Source organism: Rattus rattus, chromosome 13 (genome assembly GCF_011064425.1).
Source record: "Rattus rattus isolate New Zealand chromosome 13, Rrattus_CSIRO_v1, whole genome shotgun sequence".
Taxonomy (NCBI): domain Eukaryota; kingdom Metazoa; phylum Chordata; class Mammalia; order Rodentia; family Muridae; genus Rattus; species Rattus rattus.
Window position 1 is genome coordinate 14,345,439 of NC_046166.1, and position 24,728 is coordinate 14,370,166.

A 24,728-nucleotide genomic window follows, 5' to 3' on the forward strand; every position below is an offset into this window, starting at 1 on the left:
ATGTGGGTATTTATAGATGTATACAGACTACTCATTTTATATATGAAACTTCAGAATCTATGTACTTAGTACTCAAGGTTCTGGAACCAAAAGGGGATGCCTGGACATAGGTGTGAAACTTTGTCCAACAGGGTTTCTCTGAAGAGCTCACTACTGTTACACTAATTCCACACTGAAATACTAGAAATAAGTCTGAATGAAATTAAAACCCATTTGTGCTAGCGTATTTCACATTTAGACAAACGAAGACAGCAAGACCTAGAGTCTTTAGATTCAACTCTTATCATTTTTTTTGGGGGGGGGGCAAATTTCACCACCAGGCTGGTCTCAAACACAGAATCTGCTCACCTCTGCGATTAAGGTGTGTGTCACCATGCCCAGCTCCAACGCCTATAAAACCTCCAATGCTGACTAAAAAGGCAGTTCTTTTCTTTTTTTTTTTTTTTTTTTTTGGATCTTTTTTTTCAGAGCTGGGGACCGAACCCAGGGCCTTGCGCTTCCTAGGCAAGCGCTCTACCACTGAGCTAAATCCCCAACCCCTAGCAGTTCTAAATCTTATCCTCATTTGAATATTACTTCTCTACAATATCATCAAAGCCACATCCTAACACAAAAGCGATATTAACAGACACAATTTTCTTACCAAAAACTCTGTCGGGGGTGAAGGTGGCACAAGCCTTTAACTCCAGTACTGAGGCAGAGGCAGGAGGATCTCTGTAAGTTCAAGGCCAGCTGGTATAACTGGTCTTTTGCTACTTTGTGGGTTTTTTTTCTTTCACACTTTAACACCCACCCCCCACCCAAGAGAGAAAAAGGTAGAAAAGAGATTCCTGAATGAAGTCAGTGGTCAGAAATGGGGTGATGTTATCATTAGAATACTTCCTGCTGATTGGGGATGCTGAGTTCCTTGGGGCAAGTTTGATCTTCACAGTCAGGATATCTTTTTAAAAAATTTTTTTAAATTTATTTTGTGTTTGTGAGTACACTATTGCTCTCTTCAGACACACCAGAAGAAGGCATCAGATCCCACTACAGATGGTTGTGAGCCACCGTGTGGGTTGCTGGGAATTGAATTCAGGACCTCTGGAAGAGCAGTCAGTGCTCTTAACCTCTGAGCCATCCTTCTAGCTCCACAGTCAGGATATCTATTATTATTTCTTCTCCTCCTCCTCCTCTTCTTTCTTTTCTTCCTCTTCCTCCTCCTTCCCCTCCTCTCACCTCCCTCTCTCCCTCCTTTACACATGATTACTTAACAAACCATGACCAACAGCAACCAACAACAACCAACCAACCACCCAACATCCTCTCTGTGGCCTAGTGTTTAAATAGCCTCTAAAAGGCCCAGAATTCCAAATATCACACAATTACAGAAACTATCTGCAGCTGGCAAAATCATACCCCTGCTAGAGCATGAGGCAAATCATAGTCAGGTGCTGTAAAAATATCTATGTGTGTGCCAATGGCCTGATCTTATGAAGTTTTTGTTATTTTATTTTCAGTTTTTCCAGACAGGTCCTGACTGTTCTGGAACTCACTCTGTAGACCAAGCTGGCCTTAAAAAGCAGAGATCGCCTGCCTCTGAGTCCTGAGTGCTAGAATTAAAGGTGTCTGCTATACCCAACATGGAAGCATTTTCTTAACTAAGGTTTCTCCTTTCAGATGACTTCAGTTTGTGTCAAGTTGGCATAAAACTATCACACATCGTGTCTCAACAGCCCCCCCAAAAAAACTCACCAAAAAAAAAAAAATCAATATTGTTAATACTGTTGACTACAATCTCAGGAACAATACACTCCCCAATAAAGTGGTTTTCAACTTTCCTAATGCTGCCACCCTTTAATACAGTTCCCCATGTTGTAGGAACCCCAACCATAAAATTATTTCACTGCTATTTCATACATAATTTTGCTGCTGTATGAGTCATAATATAAATAAATGATATGCAATCCCCATGGAAGTGTTGTGACCCAGAGGTTGAGAAGCACTTCTGTAGAAGCAGTCAACTGTCTTGCTCTATCACTCAAGCAAGTGTGCTGGGATTTGAAGTCTCTTACCCATCCCTCACTGCTCCAGCTTCTCCCATGCCAGCAATGAACACAACTGATGATATGTTTATCCCACTGCCCCCACTAACACTGCTACTGAAAACACTCCTGCATAGTAAACACATTTCCACTGGTAAAATTATGGGGTCAAAGGACCAGAATATGGCTATGGCTCTTACTACATACTTTCCAAAAGAGTGACAGTAGCTCTGAGCTGCAGGCAGGCTAACTAGGAGATATAGAATGGTATTCGAACTGCCTGCCAATACCAATCTTCCCATGTGTATGAATAAGTATGTTTTTGGAGTATCAATGTTACCAACATTCCTCTGCCCATGATCTCTTCAACTGTTAACTGAATATACTCTCAACACAGAAGGGAACTACTTCCTAAAAACCCCCTTCTATTTTAATCTCCTGTCTGCTGCTACAGTACAAAGGCACTGAGAAAATTCCAGTGAGGTCTTCAACCTTCGTGTACCCACCACCTTTCAAAGAAACACGCCTTGCCTGAATCAGTGAATACCACCCAAACAGTAAGAGGCTTGAGGCCTGAGGTTTCAGGCCAGCCTGGACTAAAGAGCAAGCCCTTGTGTGAAAACAAGGTAATGAAGAGCATCCTGTGATGGTTTGCATATGCCCAGGCACTATTAGAAGGTAAGGCTCGGGGTTGGGATTTAGCTCAGTGGTGGCGCTTGCCTAGGGAAGCGCAAGGCCTGGTTCGGTCCCCAGCTCCGAAAAAAAAAAGAACCAAAAAAAAAAAAAAAAAAAAAAAAAAAAAGAGGTAAGGCTCTTTTTGGAATTGGTATGGCCTTTGGTGAAGTAGGTGTGGGCTATAAGACCTTCATCTTAGCTGCCTGGAAGTCAGTCTTCTGCTAGCAGCCTTCAGATGAAGATGTAGAGCTCTCAGCTCCTGCACCAGGCCTGCCTGGATGCTGCCATGCTCCTGCCTTGATGATAATGGACTGAACTTCAGAACCTGTAGGCCAGCCCCAATTAAACTTTGTCCTTTTTAAGACTTGCCTGGGTCACGTGTCTGTTCCCAGCAATGGAAATCCTAAGACACATCTCTCCTCTCTTGAAGTCTTAGTGTCTTCCTTTTCCAAGGATGGAGTCTCCCCAGTGTGTGGAGCTGTGTGGCAGGACTGGTACCCCTAAATACTGTCTTTAAACAAGCAAACATGGCACCTGTAGAAACCAATCAGGCAGCTGCCTATACTCTTCCTAGGGATTGATCATGTTCCTGAAAAAATGGGAAGGGGCTGCCCTGGTTCAGCTCCTATTTGGGGAACTACAGGACAGGCTTGCCCTTCCCGTTTGCAAAGACCTGTGGTGATGCAAACATATCTGATGTCATTTGCTCAAAGTGCACAGCTAAAGAGATTCAACCTAGGCTGAACCCCCAATATTGCATATTAAATGTTTCCTTCTTCCCATCTGTCTTCCTTTATCAGGATAGGGTACAGCTTCAGAGGATTTCAGCTGCCATCAAGCCCCACCATCAACCCATACTTAAAGAGTAAATTCTCATCATGAGACCCCACTGACTGGCTCAGGAGCTCCTAGATATCACAAAGACCATATTTGGCTAAAAGGGACAGCAGACCCTCTGCATCACACAAGCCTAAGTAGCTCAAGGCCACAGAAGTATCTATCCAGCTCAGCACACTGGTATCCTGGCTACCTTTCTGGGTGAACAGATGTACCTGTTGAACTAAGGCTCTGAGGGTGGACAGGTCAGGCTCACAGCCCCACACTGGAAAGTGGTCAGCTGCAGAGCTTCACTACGTCTCAGTGTCTTACACCTGTAAAGTGGCCCGCCTAACACAAGTGAGCACATTGTGGGAACTGACACTGTCCTCATGGCCATTTCTCTCCTGTCCCTTAAAAGACTTCTTAGCAAGGACCTAGCTGTGGTATCTTCTAAAGCCGCCCCTCCCCCACCTAGGCACTCAGGCCGAGATAGGAGTGAATATAAGTTCCAGGCCAAGCATGATCTACACCCCAAGGTCCTGTTTAAAACCAAGAGTTTCAGGAAGCATGTGGGGGATTTGGGAACAGAAGTCCATCCTGAAAGTCTACTTGGCACACGTAGAGTTGGGGGTCCTACCTTGGACTCTTCTGGCTATCTGATCTCTAGAAAAGAGGCCCTAACTCCCTTCCTCATGGAGAGGGAAAGGCAACAGATCTCTCATGAGCACGATGACTTAAACAGAAGCCAGGCACTGCTACCACCATCACACCTAGAGTAGGATGATGTCATTATGCAGCAAGGTAAGCCCAGGATAAGGCATAGCCTATCACTGGATGAGAAGGAAGGGTAAGCAGGAAAAAGTCTAGGAAGGAGAGGATTCAAGATGGAAACGACAGAGGAAGATGATAACAATTCAGGTGGTCCAGGTCAATTTTATCTTGTCTAGGTGGGTGGTTTCTATCTTTATTAATTGGTAGTGAATTTATTCTGTGGATGTATTGTGGATTGAATATTTAACATGTAAATCTTGATTTTACCTGGTGGGTGGCTGGAACCAGAGAGTTCCTAGCAATGGGAGCAGAGAGACCGCTGGGGCTAGAAGATAGCTAGGCTAACACTAATGTAGTGCCACACTGAAGCCAGCCACTGCTGAGATAAATTAAGGTTAATTCTATATGGCCCTACAGTGCCAGAACTAATGCCAGTTGGGGCCCAGTGTGGAGAGGAGAGGCGCAGGAGCCCTTTTTTAATCTTACCACAACACCTAGGACCCCACAGGATGATACTAGCCCCATATCACAATAGGCACCAAGCTTGGAAACATTAAGACATTCCAAGGTCACTAGAAGGTAAGTGAGATGACTCAGAACATGTGTACTCATGGACTCAAGGCCCAAGAGGTTCAACATGTCAGGTCCTGCCCAAAAACATGCACAACCTCAACACTCAGTGAGAGTGAGTGACATACACAGGTCAGTCAAACTGCAGGAAGAACCAAGGTAGTGGGTCCAAAGGGTCTGCCAGGTTCCGCTACTTCAACACCCACACTGCCAAATATACGTATGCCCAGGCCTCATGAAAACTTAATTTCCACCCCAAACCCAACCCTCAGCTTAGACACTACTGTGCTCAGAAGAAATGAACACATACCTACCTGTGACTTGGTCACAGGATGAACAGGTTCACTCCACACTAGCAAGACAAGAGGCCAACCACCATTCCTTCCCTCAACAGGAACTGAGGAGGGAAATAGCAGGCCTGTCAGAGGTTGAAGGAGCACAAGATGGATCCAATTGCCAAAAGCAACTTGCACACTGTGCTGCTGAGAACTCTCAACCCAAAGCACAGGAGAAAGTAAAAGAGGGAGAAAAGCAAAGAGTGCAGTGATAGGGAACAGAGCAAGAACTCAGGTGCTAACCACTAGCCAAGGACAGTAAGAGGCTGCTCAAGTCAGAACCTGGGATCCAAAGTACTCTTATAATTCTGTCCTGATTCTCATTGCTTTGGGAGAAGAAAAGCCAGCTCCAAGAGGGGATGTGAGTTCAATGAGCTGGCCTGACTCAGCAGCAAGCATCTTAAGTCTTTCCCATTATTGACCCCAATCCCACCAACAAAGTGCACAAGTGCCTGTTGGGTCATAGTGCTTCCCTGCACTAGTTACTGACCAGGAAAATAAAACCCTAAGATTGGCCAGACTGGACTGGACTGGAGAGAGATGTTCCTTCAGGAAATCCAGGATGGCAGGGGAGCTAGATGAACCACTGCCTTGTCACTTGTGTGTTATTTACATGTTAGCTACTAAGATTAAGACCACTGAATCCTAATCTCAACAGCCTCCAGAGTCAGTGGTGTCTGCATCCTCCTGAGAAGAAAATCTCTGAACCTAAGCTTACCCAAGGCAGAAGGCAAACAGCAAGGCCAGGTTATAAGAGAAATAGTGTCTTCCCTGTGTGCCACCCAAGGAGCTGAGTGAGGTTCCTTGGCAGTCAGCAGCAGGTTCCATCAGGTAAACATCTCAATCTCGGATTGTAGCAACTGGCTCTGAGATAAGATAAGAGGAGATGCAGACACACACAACTGGCTACTCTAGATGCCCTGAGTTTCAGCCTCCCGGAATATGGGAGCCCAGGATAATTGCAAGTAGCCCAGAATGTAGAACACAGCACCAAAGAACACAGCCCAGCACATCCAAGGCTGAGGTGAAGAGGAACCTGTTCAAGACTGGGCTGCGTGAACATGGGTGTCCAGGAATAGTGCTGGACTGACGGGGCCCAACAGCACAAGGACAGCTTTGAAGTCAGTCAGATGAGTGTATAAATGATGCTGGTAAAGCCAAAATGGAGCCAAAACATCTGGCTGGTAAAGCCAAAACAGGAGACAATGGGTACCCTGGAAGAGATACACACAGAAAGGGAAGACCAACATAGTAAGAAGACAAGGGTCAAGGCTCACTGTAAGGCTTCATCATGATGGACACAGGAGACAATGTAGGAACCCAGGAAGGCATTCTGGGTGACCAACACAGCAGGCACTCCAGTGCCCACAGATAGCTCACTCTACAAAGCAGACAATGCCAACTTTGCATTCCATATCCCCTAGGATTAAAACCACATCCAAGACAGGAGCCTGGACATGTCCCTAGCCTCTGGAAGAACTGGTACAGTATTGAGTTCCAACCTTCCACAAAAGCACCCCATGCAAGCATAATCAGCCAAATGCACCATGGTGTGGTCCCCTAATCCTGGCCAAGATCAGGAAGGACAACCTGTTGGCTCTAATGTCTCCAATTTCATGACTACCCTGGGGCACCTACTGTTTCTATCTGTACAGTAGATCCTGCTTGTTTTGGAAACTTCTGGAAATTTCCTATGGGCGCAGGCATTTATATCACATCCCTCCTATTCACAATTGCTTGGTCTGGCCTGGAGAGCCGTTGTCTTTGCCACAATATGGAAAAAGCTTGCACATGCTCAAGCACACACATGCACACATACACATATATACATACATGACACTGAGGGCAACATAAAAAAAGTTCTCTCCCTTTCTCCTACTGGAACATTAGCCCCAAACTCAATGATGACTCAGCCTTGGTAGGAGGGAAAAGGGCAGCCTGGCAAAGCAAGAGCTTGGTAGCTTAAACAGGGGATACTTGTGCACTTGTGTCCTGGGAAGTCAGCTCCAGATTTCTTCTTAGTGGCCACCTACCGTCAGTATGGAACTCAGTTCCTTTAAAACTAGTAACAGCAACGTCCATTCACAAACCTTGATGGTACCAGCTAACCCCAGGCTGCCAACACCTAGGAAAAGCAGAGAGCCACTGGCTGTCATGCTGCCCAGTGCATCCAGAGCACAGGAAAAGACAGTGGTCATTCAACAAGCAACCCTTGGGCCTGTCAATTGGTCAACCGAAAGGAAGCAGCATCCCAGAAACACAGAGACCAGTTTCTGGTTCCCCAGGTTAACCAGAGGGATGGGATAGATAAGAGGAAACAGTCAAGACAGTCAGGCCAAACCAGACTTCCTAGTCCCAAATCTGTAGCCTCTCACTCTACACAAGCGTGGGCTCTGGCCTGGGACCCTTGCTTGTGTGAACAGTAGGTCTGAGCAGAGACAGTCTCTCAAGCATAAGAGGAGATTACTATAAGAACCAAGGAAGACTCACCCACAATGAGGGACAAAAGTGCAACTCACCACACCTGCACCAGGAGAGGCTAATAGCTCAGCACCAGGGGGTGATAGTAGGCAAATCCAGAGCTTGAAATGAAACCCTAACAAGTAGCACTTAGGGATCTCTTCCTGCAAATCACTCAACACTTACTCTGGACTTTCTATCATCAGATCTCACTGGCCCTCTAGGGCAGCTCTCCAGACCCGTTTCTGGGCCCAGCTAATTGGTGGTGATATCACATCAGATTTTGGGGTAAAGCAATCAAAGTGCTGTGCTGAGGGGACCTCACCCCACCCCAAGGTAGAGCAGCAGACTGCACAGATGAATTAGCCAAGGATGTAAGGATGGCTCAGCCAGAAGCCAGCCAAGTGAACGCTGGAGGAAATGGTAAGAACTAATAAGCCAAAGGCTATCTTCCCATCTAACAACAGCACATTAGTCCTGCAGGCCCCACGACAGACACCATACAAGTAAAGCATTCACCCTACATAGATTCATTCCAGGAGGCCTAGCCCTAAAAACAGGCAAGCCTTAGTCACCTGTTTGCTAGCCTGACTACCTAAGTTTGATCCCCTAAAACCAACATACAAATAGGAGAGAACCAATCCCACAAAGCTGTTCTCTGACCTCCACACAAATATCATGGTATACCTGCCCCCTGCACACCCAGTAAGATTTTTTTTTTTTAATTAAAAAGAAAATGTTGGGCATGGTGGTGCATGCCTTTAATCTCAAGGCTCAGGAGGCAGAGGCAGGAGGATATGAGTTGAAGGGCTGTCTGGGCTACAGAATGAGTTCTAAGACTGCCAGGGCTACACAGAGAACCTTCTCTTTAAAAAAAGAAAGAAAGAAGGAAGGACGGAAGCAAGAAAGCAAGCTTGAAGGAAGAAAGAAGAAAGAAAAGTAGGCAAGCCGACCCATTACCATAGTAACTAGAGGTCACCCCAAGGAAAGATTTGGCTACCACAACGTGAGCCAGGCCAGGACTTAATGAAGGATGAAGCCATTCAAGAAACAAAACTCCAGCCCCAGTCAAAGGGACTGTGTCAGATATATAGAGTCCCTCAATAACTTGTTTTGTTGTCGCTGGTCCAGCTCAGATTGGAATGGCTACATCTTTGTCCCTCAAGCAAGACTCAGCACATGTCTACCCAGAGAGTACAGTGACTGACCACATGGAAGGGAAAGGAGACTGTGGTACCATCACTATCTACAGCACTCTCTCAGCAACTTATCAACCACTGAAGCACATGAAGCACTGAAGGCTGCTAGCACCTGACCTACCTGCTCAGATGAAGGCTGAAAGGCAGCTCCAAACTAGTCCTTTTCCACTAGCCAGTAGGCCTGGGAGGCGCTTACAACTAGGCACTGGGAGGAGCTTATAACTAGTCCTTTTCCACTAGCCAGTAGGCACTGGGAGGAGCTTATAACTAGTCCTTTTCCACTAGCCAGTAGGCACTGGGAGGAACCTAGTCCTTTCCCACTAGCCAGTAGGCACTGGGAGGAGCCTATAACTAGTCCTTTCCCACTAGCCAGTAGGCACTGGGAGGAGCCTATAACTAGTCCTTTTCCACTAGCCAGTAGGCACTGGGAGGAGCTTACAAGCAAATGGAAAGGCAAAAATCAAGGCCCTTAATCAAAGGTAGGGGTGTGTGTGTGTGATGAAGGCCACTACTTACAGGTGGTTAGAAGGCTGAGAAGGATCAATTGAGCTTAGAGAGTCAAGGCTAGCCAAAACTCACCAACAAGTGGGAACAGAGATTGGCTCAGTGGTTAGGAACACTTGCTGCTCTTTTAGTGTTCTGAGTTAGGGACCAGCACCCATGTCAGATGAGTCACAACAGCACGTAACTCCTCTTGTATCTTTGTGTGTGTGTGTGTGTGTGTGTGTGTGTGTGTGTGTGTGTGTGAGAGAGAGAGAGAGAGAGAGAGAGAGAGAGAGAGAGAGAGAGAGAGAGAGCTGGCAAGCAGTTTGCATACTGGCCTATGCCTTAATCTAAGCAATATAAATGAAGAGGCTAGCCTGGTCTACATAATGAGTTCCATGACAACCAGAGCTACAGTGAGATCTTATATACATACATACATACATACATACATACATACATACATACAAAAGCCAACAATGGAAACGTGCTATGACCTTGGCAAGGTTTTAAAAGATGTAACACAAGCCATATGGACTTTACAAGGAAATTTATCAAAAAAGGGGGGGAGGCTATGGGGATAAATGGGGTTTCCCACCAAAGGGAGTACCAAAGGTGATTCCCAGGTGTCAAATACAGGTGAGACCAGCTTTCTCATCTAAGACTCCCGCTGAAAACAAAAGCCACACCCAAACTTGAGAACTTTAAAAACAAACAATGGAAAACCCAGCTACACTTAAAAGCACACCAAAAGAACAAAGACTGACTGGAAAGCTACAACAAAAACGGGTTCTTGCATCTAGAACAGTTTGGAGCCAGAGTTAAAGTAAATAAAAGGGATAAAAGCCAGAAAGAAGTTCCCAGGACTCAAGTCCTGCTCCAGCACAGCCCACACCACCTTGCAGCTCCAACTCCAGGGCGTCTGATACCCTCTTCTGGCCTTCTCAGGCACCTGCACCAATGTGGCATACACCACTCTGACACGTAAAAAGAAATTAAATTTCTCTTAATATTTTTTTCAAGTAAAAGGGGAAAAGTTGCATGAATAGGGAAGTGAACAGAAATGCAAACTAAACACTTCAGAGCTTTATGGTGGGAGCCTTTGAAATAGAGTTCAGCTCTCACTGAAGGCCCACTTGCTTCAGGGTCACCCAGCTCTGGTTTGAGACCCACAGATTGCTTAGTCTTTCCTGGCCCCTTAGTTGAAGACAAGTGCCCACCTTCAGGCTAAAAGAGCAAGCAAATGCTCTCAGTGCATGGAAGCCACTAGTGGCACTGGCTTGTTAACTGCTTCTGCCAACACAAGACATCACGCCTACCTCTGAGCTCAAGGGAAATCATTTTTTTAAATGTATTTATTTTGAGACTAAGTTTGAGTGTAACCCTGGCTGGCCCGAAATTCACTATGAGGACAAAGATGGTTTGGAACTAAGAGATTGGCCTGCCCCTACCTCTCAAGTACTGGGATTAAAGGCATGCTTCACCAAGGCCTGCCAGAACTTTGATGGCCCTGGGCTTCCCTGTGGCTCCAGTAGCTGGATCTAGGAAACTGCTGAAACTCCAGCAACTCAGAAGCTGGAACCAGAGCTGCCTGGCAAGCGTGCATCCCCAGAGGGCACATCACCTCACCTGAAGTGATGCTCTCTTCAACAATCCATAGAGAACCATGGAAGATTAGGGAACTAGATGGCCACCACACAATCCAAGACAACCCTAAGAGCAGTAGGGCTTTCTCCCAGAATTCCTGCCCTTCCTTTACATCCACACACTATCACACCATTTCAGATGCAGGGCTCACTTATCAAACGGAAGGCTGAGGCAGGAGCTCCAGGCTAGCCCAGGGAGAAAAGCAAGATGCCAAAGTAAAAAAAGAAAATGCAGTATGACCCTTAGCCATATCCAAGCTTTCCAGGAGCTCGCTCCAAGAGCTTGAATTGAAATGTACATGAGATAGACTGCTCAGTGACTGACCAACCTGACTATTCCTTCCAAGTCTGTTCCCCTCATAGTAGAAACAAACCAAGAGCTAACCGCATGCACCTGCTATAAAGCACTGAATTCTGAACTTCCAGATGACAGAGTATTCCAGAGAGCCATTTCATGCTCTTGAGAATTCTAGCTTGGGTCAGATGATGGTGGCACACACACTTAAATGTGAACACGCAGAGGCAGAGGCAGAGGCAGAGGCAGAGGCAGAGGAGGCAGAGGCAGAGGAGGCAGAGGCAGAGGCAGAGGCAGAGGCAGAGGCAGAGGCAGAGGCAGAGGCAGAGGCAGAGGAGGCAGAGGCAGGAGGCAGAGGAGGCAGAGGCAGAGGCAGAGGCAGGCAGAGGCAGAGGAGGCAGAGGCAGAGGCAGGGGCAGAGGCGGCAGGGGGCAGGGGCAGGGGCAGGGGCAGGGGCAGGGGCAGGGGCAGGGGCAGGGGGCAGGGGGGCAGGGGCAGGGGGGCAGGGCAGGGGCAGGGGGGCAGGGGCAGGGGCAGGGGCAGGGGCAGGCAGATCACTGTGAGCTGGAGGCCAGCCTGGTCTACAGAACGAGTTCCAGGACTACACAGAGACCCTACCTCAGAAACAAAACAAAAAAGAATTCAAACTTGGACTAGAGAGATGGTTCCAAGGCTCTCCTTACACGGGAGCTGAGTTCAGTTCCCAGAACCCACATGGTAGCTCACAACCCTCTATAAGCACATGTATGATGAATATACATATACGCAGGCAAAACACTAATCCATATAAAGTCATCTTTTAAGAAAATAATTTGTTAATAAAAAAAGTCTAGCCAGGTGATTAGTGGTTAATTTCAGCACACAGAAGACAGAGGCAGAGGCAGATGGATCTCTGAGAGTTCCAGAATAGCCAGGGCTACAAAAAAACCTTTTTTTTTTTTTTTTTTTTTTTTTTGAGGCTGGGGAGATGGCTCAACAGATAAGAAAGCTTACATCCTAGCAGAGGACCCAAATTTAATTTCCAGTACCAACATCAGCACACCACTCTAAGATACCTGATGCCCTTTTCTGGCCCCCTGCACACATATGGCACGTGTGCAAACACACACACACACACACACACACACACACACACACACACACACCTTTTTAAAAGAATTCTTTGATTGGCAAGATGGTTCAGTAAGTAGAAGCACAAGTCTAGCATCCCCCGGAACCACACAAGCATGAAGGGAGAAAACTGACTCCTCAAAACTGTCCTCTGATCTTCACAGATGCGCATCATCACTTGCAATTTTCCACCATCAGGCACATAGGCATGTACACACATACACACACTTTTAGACATCCACACACAGCACACCATTCTGGCCCCCTTGGCAGACTGCACATTCCCAAGGGCAGAAACTGGGTGCACTCAAGTCTGCCTACCACCCCAAGTACTATAAGCACTACAGAGAAATGGCTAGGCAAGTACTCAGCCACCTCTCAGTGGCTCATGAAGATGTGTAACTGCATGGGCTTCCAGGCCTGAGACTGGAAGGAAGTTTAGGCGTAGCACAGGTTCACCTCACTCAGGAAATGAGCCCCACTTCCTAAGATCCTATACGAGGGGACATTTGTGCCCTGAGAATGAAAGGAGTGCAGACTTGGCCAGGCCACCAGAGAACACACTGCCTGCTTACTGCTTAATGAACCTCAACCGCAGCGGCCCATTCTCACAACCAATTACAGAGCCAGGCTCATGACAGTACACTCCCAGGAAATGAAAAGGAGCGGCCCCCAGAAGCAGCTTCAGAAGGAGTCTGTCATGAGAAGCAGAAAGCCCCCCCACCCCCAGCACACTCAATCTGGGGCCAGTTTGGGGTCAAGAGGTACTGAGGACTGCAGGAGTAGGATGCCGGGTCATCAATTCTGATCCTGGCACCTTGAGGTGTCTGTCTGCCACAACCAGCAACATCATTGATCAAGGGATAATACATACTCCCTTTGACCCAGAACAGGGGCTCTCTATATAGCCCTGATTTCCAGGAACTCACTCTGTAGACCAGGCTGTCCTGGAATTCCCCTGCCTCTGCCTCCTGAGTGCTGGGATAAAGGCCCTTTTAGATCTATGTCCAGGACAAAAGTCCTCTCCTCTAGGCTAGTGTTGGGACAGCTCTCCAGGGCTCAAGAACAAACTCCCAGCTTTGAGACCATCTAAAAACTCACTGAGGACAAAGTCTACCTTCCTCAGGGAGACAAAACATCAAACAAAACCTGATTCCCAAGTCAGAACTGCCACTCTGCTGTTCTCCTGAATGCTGATCCCAGCAAAGAACAGGGATACCAATGTGGAGGACCCAGCAGAGCTAACACACTCAACTCCCGTATCCTTTCTGACAGGATCACTGGCATTTTAAGTTAGTGTCAAAAGAGCTGTCACCTTTCAGCAGAAAGCAAGACACAGGCAAAGTTCCACACCCACTGACACAAAGACAGAGCCCCTGCAATGCTAACAGGAACTCTCACCTAGCTCTGATCACCTAAGACTAGCAGGTCAAGCCTACTCTACTTAAGCAATGCCATCAGCTCATGACACCCTTCTACACCCTGACAATGACATAAGTTGGCTGCAAAGAGTACTCTGAGCCAGGGCATCAGCAAGGCCAGCATGAGAGCACACTGCCACACTGCATCCCTCCCTCTTCACACCAGCTTACCCCTGCTTCATGCTTTGTCCAAGGTCATGTCTTCATTTCTCAACCATAACCTGATACTATTCCATGTCATAAGTGCTGTCACTTAACTCGAAGTACCTAACTCTGGGCTAGTCACCTTACATGAAGTCACTAAGAAACAAAAGCATCTTGTCCTCTCCTAGCCACAGCATTATGCTGTCAGAAATGGAGACTGGCTTCATCTCACCTCCCTTTATGGGGCTACTGGGAAGAACAAAACACACTGTCAGGGTACCCCGAAAATTAATTAGGGGTGTACATCTCTCCTTAGCAAATTAAGTAGGGATGTAGACAGCTGAAAAAGTTCATACAATCCACCCTGCACAAATTCCTGAAGAAATCCTTCCAGAACAACTCATGTAGGCCACTGCAACCCTTCCAGAGCTGAACCTGGGTCTGTAGAGAACTCTTCCAGGACTGTCCACCAGTCCCAGTCCCTTTGCTGCAAGGAACTTGCCGGCCAGCAGAGGCAAGTGATTCCAAGTAGAAAATGATGGCCATGGTGTCTGCTTCTGGAAGAGTGAGAGGAAGACAGCAGCTCTTGACATCTGTTCCAGAACCCAGCAGTGGTTGAGTCCTCCTTCACCAAGCCTTCTCTGTCCTCCCACTGCTCTGTAACCAGGGCTACAAAGCTGCCTTTGGCAGGTCCCATCTTGAACCACCACTTCACTATTTAGCTATGAGACTGTACTGTCTTCCCACTGTCTTGAAAAGTGAAGTATGTTAACCATAAGGTCACACTCACATTCCCCACAGACACATCTCAAGCCACCTGTGATTTTCTCAGTCACTAATGCTCCCATTAGGCCATTCCACAGCTGGCCTTCAGGACTGGAGCACAGGACTTCTTGAGAAAAAGGGGACTTACAGGCAACTCCTGAATCATAGGCTCAAGAGTTGAAAACAAAATTCAGAAAAGGAGGACTCTTCTCTAGGAAAGGGGGCAAGACATGGAACATATATGAGGAGCTGATCTCTCAGGAAGACATGGCCCAGACTTTCTTCAAACAGCAAGGGCACCACAGGACTAAGAACCCTGTTACTGGCCAAACGGGAACTCACTATGATTTTTGCATAAGAGTAAGTCATACCCTTCACCTTTATTCATAAGACAAACAGATGTACAATATAGTTCAGAGACTGTCAACATGTTGAGCTGAGCAAACACACTGAGGTGCGTGAAGCCTCCACAGTTCTGGAAGTCCGTTAGCTGCCTTTTGGAAAGGAGAGAGGGGCCTTCCTGAAGTACAGACTTGGCAGGTCAGTGGTTGCTGCTGCTGAGGCTTGAACACAGACCAAGGATGGCTATCTTCCTGAGACTTCCTTGGTCAAGGAGCTGGTCAGTCAGATGTTCCTAACCTCAGAGACTGTGGACTTTAGGTCAGCTGCCTGGCACTTATTTTTTTAAGCCAATAGCTAAATTTGTTAGCCATAATTGCATACTCATAAAGATAAGCATTACATGACACCATTCTCTGTCACTTCTCTCTAAAGAGGGTTAATTTTAGTGTTGACTCTTCAACTCTGTCCCCGTTTTGTATTTTTTCCATGAACATCCTAAATATGTGTCAATTACCAAGTGGTGGAGCTCATAACTGGGCAGAGCAGAGCAAGAGCAGAGATCTCGGCACCAACATGCGGCTCTTACCTGGGCCCTGAGCAATCACAGAGACAATGCAAATGGCCAGGCACCCCTCAGCAAGAAATGGAGGACAGTGCTCCAGGCTGATTCTACAAAGAGATTCTGCAAAGCTAGCCCCTAGAACATATACCTAGTGTTTTTGTGGATAGTCACTGACACATTGCATTTAGGGAAACACTCCCCTCCTCACTCAGAGATAAGTTCTCAACTCCAGCCACAACAAGGTCTCCTATCACTACAGCCCTTTGAGATACACACTCCAAGCAACTTACTCACAGGCCAATGAGCACTTAGGACCAAGGGAAGATTCAAGAAACTAAAGTTTGGAGGCCAAGCATGGTGGCACATACCTTTAATTTGGGATTAAAGCAGGTAGAAGCAGACAGGTTCTGTGAGGACACCCTGCTTTACATACATAGTGACTTCCAGAGACGGTCTCAGAAAAAAGAAACAAACTAAAATTTGGGCCCTCTATCTTCCTTCTTTTATCCCCAAAGGGTCTTTTAGTCAGACCCTTACCTAGCACTTGGACCCCACCTGATCTACAACATCATGACTACCTGTCAAAGCACTTGCTGATTCCAACACTCTCACATGCAAGCAGTCAGGATCTCTGAGAAGATCTCAGCAAGGAGTTACACAGGTGTAAGATTTACACTGTGGAAGAGAGGAGCAGTGATAGTGCAAGCATTTAATCCCAGCACTCAGAAGGAAAGGCAGGAGAATCTCTGAGGCCAGCAGCATGGTCAAAGAGCAAGTTCTAGGATAGCCAGACCTACACAGAAGAGGAACCCTTCTTGAAAAACAACATCAAAAAGATTACACTATACACTATAGCTTCAGCAAAGATGCAAAAGCCATCAAGGCTATGTTTTCCTATTACTTATTTTTACCTTTTAATATCCTAATATATCAATCATGTGATTAGTCAGCTATTACCAATCACTGGCAAAAAACAAAACAAAACAAAAAACCCTTAAACCCGCCCCCCAAAAAAGAAAGAAAGGTTTTCTAGAAGATTTTTATCTAGCCTGTCTCTATTCCACCACAAAAAAAAGTCTACAATATTTACTAAATTACTATCGACGTGATCCTAAAGACTAGGAAGAGAATAATTTTGAATCTGGCAAGCAGATTCTCATAGAAACTAGAACACCTCTATTTCTACCAAGACCACACAATGTGAATTATTCTGAACACACAATACAGCACATTGCTACAAGTAACTAGCCAAGCATAGGCAAGGGAACCCAAAAAGGTTCAAACCTCTGTTACCTGGTCCAAGATGATTTTTTTTTCTTCCATCCTGAGCATATTAAAAAGTGATCTCAAAAGCCACTTCCTGGTTTCCCAGCAAACACTTCATATCTGAATGCCTGTGCATCTTCCCATGGCCCTGCTCCTGACAGCAACAAGGACACCCGCCCCCTGCACTGCCAACAAACCTTTGGAAAAAATACAAGAACAAGTAAAATTAGTCTACACTCACACAGGAAGAAAAAAGGCGTCCTACTGCTCACAGGACTCTTGACAGAGGAAAGTGTGATCCCTTACAATTAAATCTTGACAGCCTAGAGTCCAAAGCACCTCAGGTGGAGCAAGAGAGATGGAAAGAGGACCGGAAGATAGGGATAAGAGAACAATCAACTGTGATCGGCAGTATTTCAGTACTAAAATCCCAGGCTTTAGCTACTGGTCAGACGCGCAATGGAGCATTTAGGCCAAGAGAGGTGACAGGAAGGGTCCCAATCTCTGCAGAGTCGTCTTTTCTAGGAAGCGACCCACTATCAGAAGAGAGGATACTCTCCAGGCATCACAGGAAGACAGACTGAGGGCAGAACAGGCCTAGGGTTCCCTCCGAATCCAAGAAGGGGATTCGCTAGAAGACCGAGGGGGAGTTAAGGCCAAGACTCCGGAGACGCGGGCTACCCGAGTCATCGCGGAGACACCAGTTGCTTTCTATCTTGCCCCCCGGCAGGGAGACCTTTCCGGGGGATTCTCAGTTCCCGGGGTTGGGGTGAGGCAAGAAGGGCACGGTGGGGAGCACCAAGGGCAGCCGGACTGGGACAACCGAGGAGAACCAGCTCTGATCAAAGCTCCGAACGATCCCTCAGTCCAGGCCGCGTGAAGCCTCGGCCTCAGGTACCCTCAGCTGCCGGGGTACCCGCCTTGCCTTCGGCCCCCGGACCCAGGAGAACGAGACACCGAGATGGCAGCGGCCGTGGCGGGCAGATCACCGCCCGGAGAGAACCCCTGGCAGGGGCGCGTCGGAGGGGGAGGGTCCCGACACATGCGGCCTCGGTCCCCGATCGCGCGGCAGTCACTTACGTTGCTCTGGGAGTCGATGGCCTGTAGCAGCCGGTCCCTCATCTGCTGCGGAGACGCCGGAGCCGCTGTCATTGCCTGGGCGAAGCGGGGGGGAGCGGCCGGGCCGGCGGGCGGGCAGGCTGAGGAGGGGGGACGCAGGTCAGTCACTCGCCGGCCTCCGGGAACGGAGCCGCATGTTCCCCGCGGCGCCAGAGGAGGTCGAGGCGCTCGGGGAGATGGCGGAGGACGGAGGAAAGCGGAGGGGACCGGAGCTCAGGCCCCGGACCGCCGCCGCCACCGCCGAGCAAGGAGGAGGAGGAGCCGACGGAGAAGCCTCCGCCACTACCGCCGCCGCCGCCGCCTCGAGAACCAAACTCCAGTGAGCTGCCCCCGCGCTGAGCACTCTGGGTAACCCGCGCCGCACGCAGCGTCGGCGCCACGCTGAGGAGGTTGGGAGATGGGGGCGGGTGGAGACGCCGGGTTTGGGAGGGGCCGGCTTGCGAGCCCCGCCCATTGATTCTGCGCACGCGCACGCATGCGCACTTATCAGGTCCTGCCGCCGGGTTCTAAGGCCGGATCCAGAGAGCCGTTGGGAGACGGTTGGGCGTGGCAACGGACGCTATCCGAAGGCCACGCCCACTCCGGACTAGGGGGCGGGGCTTCTTAACGGAAGCTCACATGCCAAGTCCTGGAACACCGGCTCTTCCTGCTAACTGCTTTGGGGTTGCGGAATGGTAAGACCCTCCACCGGATGAGGACCTCCAGCTTTTAGGAATCAGAGGATTGGAGCGGCCATAGGGACACTAAGAAGGGCAGCGGTTGTCTGCGTTGAGACCCGTGCGGCGAGTGGCTCGGAGAATCTAGGCGCAGCCGTCGCCGCTGCAGAGGCCCCAGGCGCGGATCTGCAGGGCAGTGAGTGTCCCCATGTGACCCGCGCGCTGCGGGGACCTAAGGGCACGTCTGGGAGCTGCCGCTTCCGCAGAGGGCGCGAGTCTGCAAGGCATGCGCGACGCTGACACCTTGGCTGTGCATCCACGAGGGGCTGGAACTCAAGAAGAAGCACCGCTCTTGTAGCCCTCCTGAGAGGCGGACTGGAGGTGGCCAGTCTTTGTCTGCACAACAGGATGCGGAACCATCGCCCAGCATCGTCCCCTCCGCGTTCGGAGCGGACGGAACGATCCCTGCTTTGCACCTCAGCCACTGGAAAACAGGAACGCCTCATCGAGGAGGAAGGGAAGCGCCAAGGTCACCGTGAGTTTTAGGTCAAACCAAGAAACGAAGGATATCAAGTATAAGGGCTGTGGTCTCCCGTCCTTCGGTGACCCCTGCAGATGGGCAGATGGAGTGGGAGGGCGGGCTCCGAGTTTAGCGCACTGTATTACAGTGGCTTCGGGAGAAATAACTTTCGTTTTGTGTCGTAACCTTAAAAATCCAGACATGAAACGGAAGGGAAACAGGTAATGAAAATCACATGTACTCCTGAGAGCTGCGGGACACCTGTTAATTTTAATTTGTTATACTTCTAGAGAGTGCTGGAGGGAGGCGGGGAACCAGGCATTTTTTTCCAACGCTCGGGAGGCTGGAGGGTTTCTGGAGTTCAGGCCAGCTTGGTCTACACAGTGAGTTCCAGACTAGTTCTCTCCCACCCAGAAAATAAAAGCATGGCTGGTTTTTTGATTCTGTATGTGACAGAAAACTTTGCATTACACCAGTACAATGAACACGAACAAATACACTCTCTCCCTGGCACGTGTTTGGAGTTCATGGTCCAAATTGGAAAGCAGCCCATTTTGAAGACTCACTTCTCACCAGATAAGCAAAATAAACAAGGTCATCCATCAACATTGGCTCCTAGTTCGGTGCTTTTCGGCAGGGTTTATGAAGCCTGAACTGGTCTCAAACGTTTTGTTCCTATCAGTGTCTCCCTGGTGCAGGGTTTCGTGTATGCCATTTTATTACTTAATAGTTGATTTTGGTTTTTTCCTCCCCTTATACAGGATCTCACTGTGGCTGGCCTGGATCTCACTATTCAGTTCTGGCTAGTTTGAAACGTGCTGTGGAGACCAGGCTAGCCTCAAACTCACAGAGATCCACCTGAGTCTGCTGCCCAAGAGCTGGAATTAAGTGCATCATCCTGCCCTGCAGACCTGCTATCCTGTTTATTCAGTGGTAGAGTATGCCTTTTATCAGAACAAGTATAGATTAAGCTGGCAAGTAGTTTTGCATGGATCAAATCAGGAAAACATCTTGGACAGTATTAATTTACCTGTTGACTTTGCTATTTTAGATTTCTCCCCAGATTTTGAGACTATATGTAGTCTAGGCAAGCCTTGAAACTTTTTCTTTTTTGATATTAATGTTTTGCCTGCAGTATATCTGTGCACCATGTGTACCTAGTGTCTACAGAGGCCAGAAGTAGTTGTCAGGTCCCTGGAACTAGAATTATATACAGTTGTGAGTGCATACTGGGAATTGAATCTTGGTCCTTCTTGGACAACAAGTGCTCTTAACTGCTGCCTCATCTCACAGCTCTGGCCTTGAGCCCCTCATGCTGCCTCCACCTCCTCAAGCACTAGAATTATAGGCACGCACCACCCACCAGACCTGGCACTTCTCTTTTTCTCCCCTTTAAGATTTATTTATTATCTATAAGTACTATGTCCCTGTCCTCAGACACACCAGAAGAGGGCATCAGATCCCATTATAAGTGGTTGTGAGCCACCATGTCGTTGCTGGGAATTGAACTCAGGACCTCTGGAAGAACAGACAGTGCTCTTAACCGCTGAGCCATCTCTCCAGCCTCTCATTTTATTTTCTTCATGGTTAATTTCTATGCTTAGCAATAGCCTTTAATAGCAGCACTCAGGAGGATTTCTTGAGTTCAAGGCCGTCATATAGGTATGGGGAGTTGAATTCTGGACAAGCAGCTAGCATTCATAACAGTCAAGCCATCTCTCCAACCCATTTTCTTGATTTGTTTTTTTCAAGAAAGGGTTTCTTTGTGTAGTTCTGGCTGATCTGAAACTCATTTTATAGACCAAGCTGCCCTCAAACACATGGAGGTCCACCTTCCTCTGCCTTCAGAGTGCATGACTACAATATTGTGGAGTCCTATGCACACAACTTTATTCTACTTGTTCATTTACTTAAGTTTGGTTGTTTGTGTATATATAATAGTGTTTGTGTGTTACACCTATGCAGGGGGACTACTGCCAAGAGTCAATTCTCTTCTTCCACCGTCCTGGGGAATCATCTTAGGCTTGGCTGAGTAAGTGGCTGTACCTGCTGAACCGTCTGGCCATCTGGTTTTGCTTTTTTGAGAGGGTCTCCCTCTGTATCCCAGGCTAGGCTTGAACTTGTAATCCTCTTGCCTGAGACTCAAGTGTGTTCCTGTTTAAAAGTGACACTAGCTGGACCTATTAACCCACTTCTGTGATCCCAATGGTCAGAAAATGGAGACAAGAGAACCAAGAATTCAGGTGCAATATGGCTTCATGTTGCATTTGAGGCCAGCCTGGGCTTTGACTATGAAACTGTCTCTGAAAGTAGGAGTGTGGGGGCTAGAGAGATAAAACAGACGTTAAGAGCACTGGCTGCTCTTCAAGAGAACCCAGATTCTATTCCCAGTACACACACATGGTGGCTCATAACAATGGAACTCCAGTTCCAAAGATTTGAAGCCACCTGGCCACAAGGGCACTAGACATGCATGTGGTACACAGACATACATGAAGGTAAAACCACTCCTACATATAAAAGGAAAAAACTTATAATGGAAGTAATTAAAGTTTTGATTAACTCCGAAGGGAGTTCACAGACATCTAGTGCTTGTCCATATCCAAATTCAGAACGTACAAGCTTGCTCTTTGGTCTCTAGTTTTGAAGCTAAGCACTCAGCCAGACTGCCTGGCCCTCAGGAAAACAGGACTGTAAGCTGGGTGTGGTGCACACCAAGGAAGAGGAGGACAGTGACTTGGGAGGCCTGTGGGGCTACGTGGTGAGACCCTATTTCAACCAAGGCTATCTTCAAGGGACACAGACAATTTCTGAAGCAGAGTGCAGCTGGAGTAGCAGTGAAGGGAAAGATAACCCTATACCAGACAACTGTGGCAGGTCTGAAAGGCATTTCAATTGAGACCTTTCAGTGTTCTATAGACTGACCCAGTTTAAAATTCCAAGGATTGGTGCTGGAGAGATGGCTCAGAGGTTAAGAACACTGACTTCTCTTCCAGAAGTCCTGAGTTCAAATCCCAGCAACCACAATGGTAGCTCACAACCATCTGTGATGGGATCCAATGCCCTTTGGATGTCCAATGTCTCTGAAGACGGCTACAGTATACTCATATACATAAAATAAGTAAATAAATTTTTTAAAAGGGGATATAGAACAAGGGATAGGAAAAATAACTCAGCAGTTAAGAGCACTTGTTCTTAAAAAAAAAAAATTAAGGGATTTGTAAAGAAAGCAGCTAGAGCAGACAAATGCATTCACAGCACAGGAATCAGTCCGTGGCACACTGTCAGAGCAGAAGTCAGCAGTAAGCTAGGTGAGTATCAGACGTAGAAACAAATAGGACACCTAGGGCTGCAGTGAACTGTCAACACCAGTGAGAACTCGGCTTCTTTAGAAAAGCAAAACGAAAGGCAGAAATACTACAAGAGTATGTTTTCATTTTAATCCGAGGTATAGGGTTGCTTCAGACTGTGCTTCAGGGGTGTGCGTCCGACCGGCCACAGCGGCCAACTATGATTTGCCTCATGCTCTGGCAGAAGCATCATTTTTGCCACCTACAGATAGTGTCTGCAGTTGTGTGCGTTTTGAATTCTGGGGGCTTTTCAGAGGGGGTGTAAGTGCTAGGGCCTCAGAGGGGTAGATGGTTGGTTGCTAGGCTGGTGCTTTTTGTTTGCTGTTGGTTGTGGTTTCTTAAGTAGTTGTGTGCAAAGAAGAAATTAGATATCCTGACTGTGAAGATCAAACTTGCCCCCAGGAACTCAGCACCCCTAATAAGCAGGAAGTAGTGACATGCTTCCAGAAAGACAGCCTCCTGAGCCTACCCAAACAGCACCGGGAATCAGGGACCAAATGCTCAAACATCTTTTAAGAATCCATTGTCATTCAAACCACCACATTCCACTTGACTCCATAGCCATAGCAAACTGCAGTCTACATTCAGATCCAAAGTTCCCATAGTCTTTCTCAGTCTCAACACTGCTCAAAAGCCCACAGACGCTTCTGAGACTCAAAACAATCTGTTAATTGTAGTCGCCTGTAAAATCAAAAGGCAAATTACACAGTTCCCACATACAGTGGCACAGAATATATTCCCATTCCAAAAAGAAGGAATGGGGGCTTGGTGAAAAACGACTAAAAGACCAAAAGCAACACGTGAGCTCTAAAGCCTGTGTGTAGTTCTATGTCTGATGTCAGAGGCTGAGATGGCTCTGTGTGTCCAGTCTTGCTGCCCTGCAGCACAGAACTCAGGATGGTTTCAGTTCCTGTGTGCGGCGCTCCTTGGCGGGCGTCCCATGAATCTGGCATCTCCGATAGCTTGGAATTTTCAGTGCAGCCCAGACTTCACTTTCACAGCTTCACACAGTGAATTAAGGACTTCAAACAGGAATTCCCCTGCCACAGGCTACCTTTGCCTTGCAGAAAGAGAGCTTACCTGGGTGGATTTGCTTGGGGGACCTCATTCCCTTTGTTCTCTTGGGCAGAGCAGGCCTGTCCTTCCTGGTGCTGATCTCAGTTCCAGCCTTCTGTGTAATACTAAGCCTCCAGGGTCTTTTCCTTCTCTTCAATATATACACGTTATGTTTGTTTCTGTCCCATTGCCCCTTCTCATTGAAGACCTACATAAGCATTGGCAACAATAACCACAGACTCAACATATGTTTGGAATTCCTCCACCAAAGAAATGTTAATCTCTGCTTTTAAGTTTAGACTCAGGCAAGTTCTCCAGACAAGGGCAGAAGGCAACCACATCCTCTGCCAAAGCCGTCCAGGGATGACGCCTGCCCAGTCGCCACTGCTGTTCCCTCTGAGACCTCTGGAGCTAGGCCGTCACAGTCCACATTGCTCGCTGGACTACGGTGATCTTTATACTTTCTTTCAGGGGTCAAGGGGTCAACTGCTACCTTTAGTCCGGAATTACTAAGTCTTCCACGCTCTTCAAAAAAACAAGGTCAGGTCTATTACAGCAACAGCCCACACTCTAGTTCTAACTTTTTTTTTTTTTTTTTTTTGTGGCTGTTTTGTTTTGTTTTTTCAAGACAGAGTTTCACTGTGTGGCCATGGCTGTCCTGGAATTTGTTCTGTAGACCAGCCTCAGAGATCTCAGAGAGCTGCCTGCCTCTGCCTTCCTCCCAAGTGCTAGGACTAAAAGCATACACTGCCACCACCCAGCTACCAACTTCTAGTTACTCTTCTGTTGCTGTGATAAAACACCATGACTACGCCATGCCACTGTGGTGCACAACATTAATCCCAGCAAGTAGACGAATAAGTTCAAGGCCAGCCTGGTCTAAGTTTGAGGACAGCTGGAACGGGGTTCTCTAGAGTCACAGAGGTGTGGATTCCCTTATACATGTGTAAAGGGAATCCGTTGGAATGACTCACAGGCTGCAGTCGCCCTCATCCAACAAAGCCAGCTGTGGATGGGAAGTCCAGGAATCCAGTAGTTACTCCATCCCACAGGGCCGGGTATCTCATCTGCTCTTCTGTATCTGCTGGAGTCCTGGAGAAGTAGGCTCCAGTGTTAGTAAAGGAATGGATGTGCTAAAAA

The 24,728-nt window shown here is 47.7% G+C and overlaps 1 protein-coding gene and 1 long non-coding RNA gene across 2 annotated transcripts in view; one reads left to right on the forward strand and one right to left on the reverse strand.

Annotated features, from left to right (window-relative positions):
- The window catches only part of Med26 (mediator complex subunit 26), a 50,348-nt gene extending 31,990 nt beyond the window's left edge, over positions 1-18,358 (reverse strand). Inside the window, exon 1 of the mRNA XM_032919507.1 lies at positions 17,968-18,358. Coding sequence (XP_032775398.1) covers positions 17,968-18,039 — 72 coding nt within the window. The 5' untranslated portion in view covers positions 18,040-18,358. The remainder of the gene's footprint in view (positions 1-17,967) is intronic.
- A 644-nt stretch (positions 18,359-19,002) lies between these two features.
- On the forward strand, positions 19,003-19,788 carry LOC116914870. Its single transcript, XR_004389781.1, has 2 exons — positions 19,003-19,565; positions 19,659-19,788. It is a non-coding gene; the product is annotated as an uncharacterized LOC116914870 (long non-coding RNA).
- Positions 19,789-24,728: the final 4,940 nt, after the last annotated feature.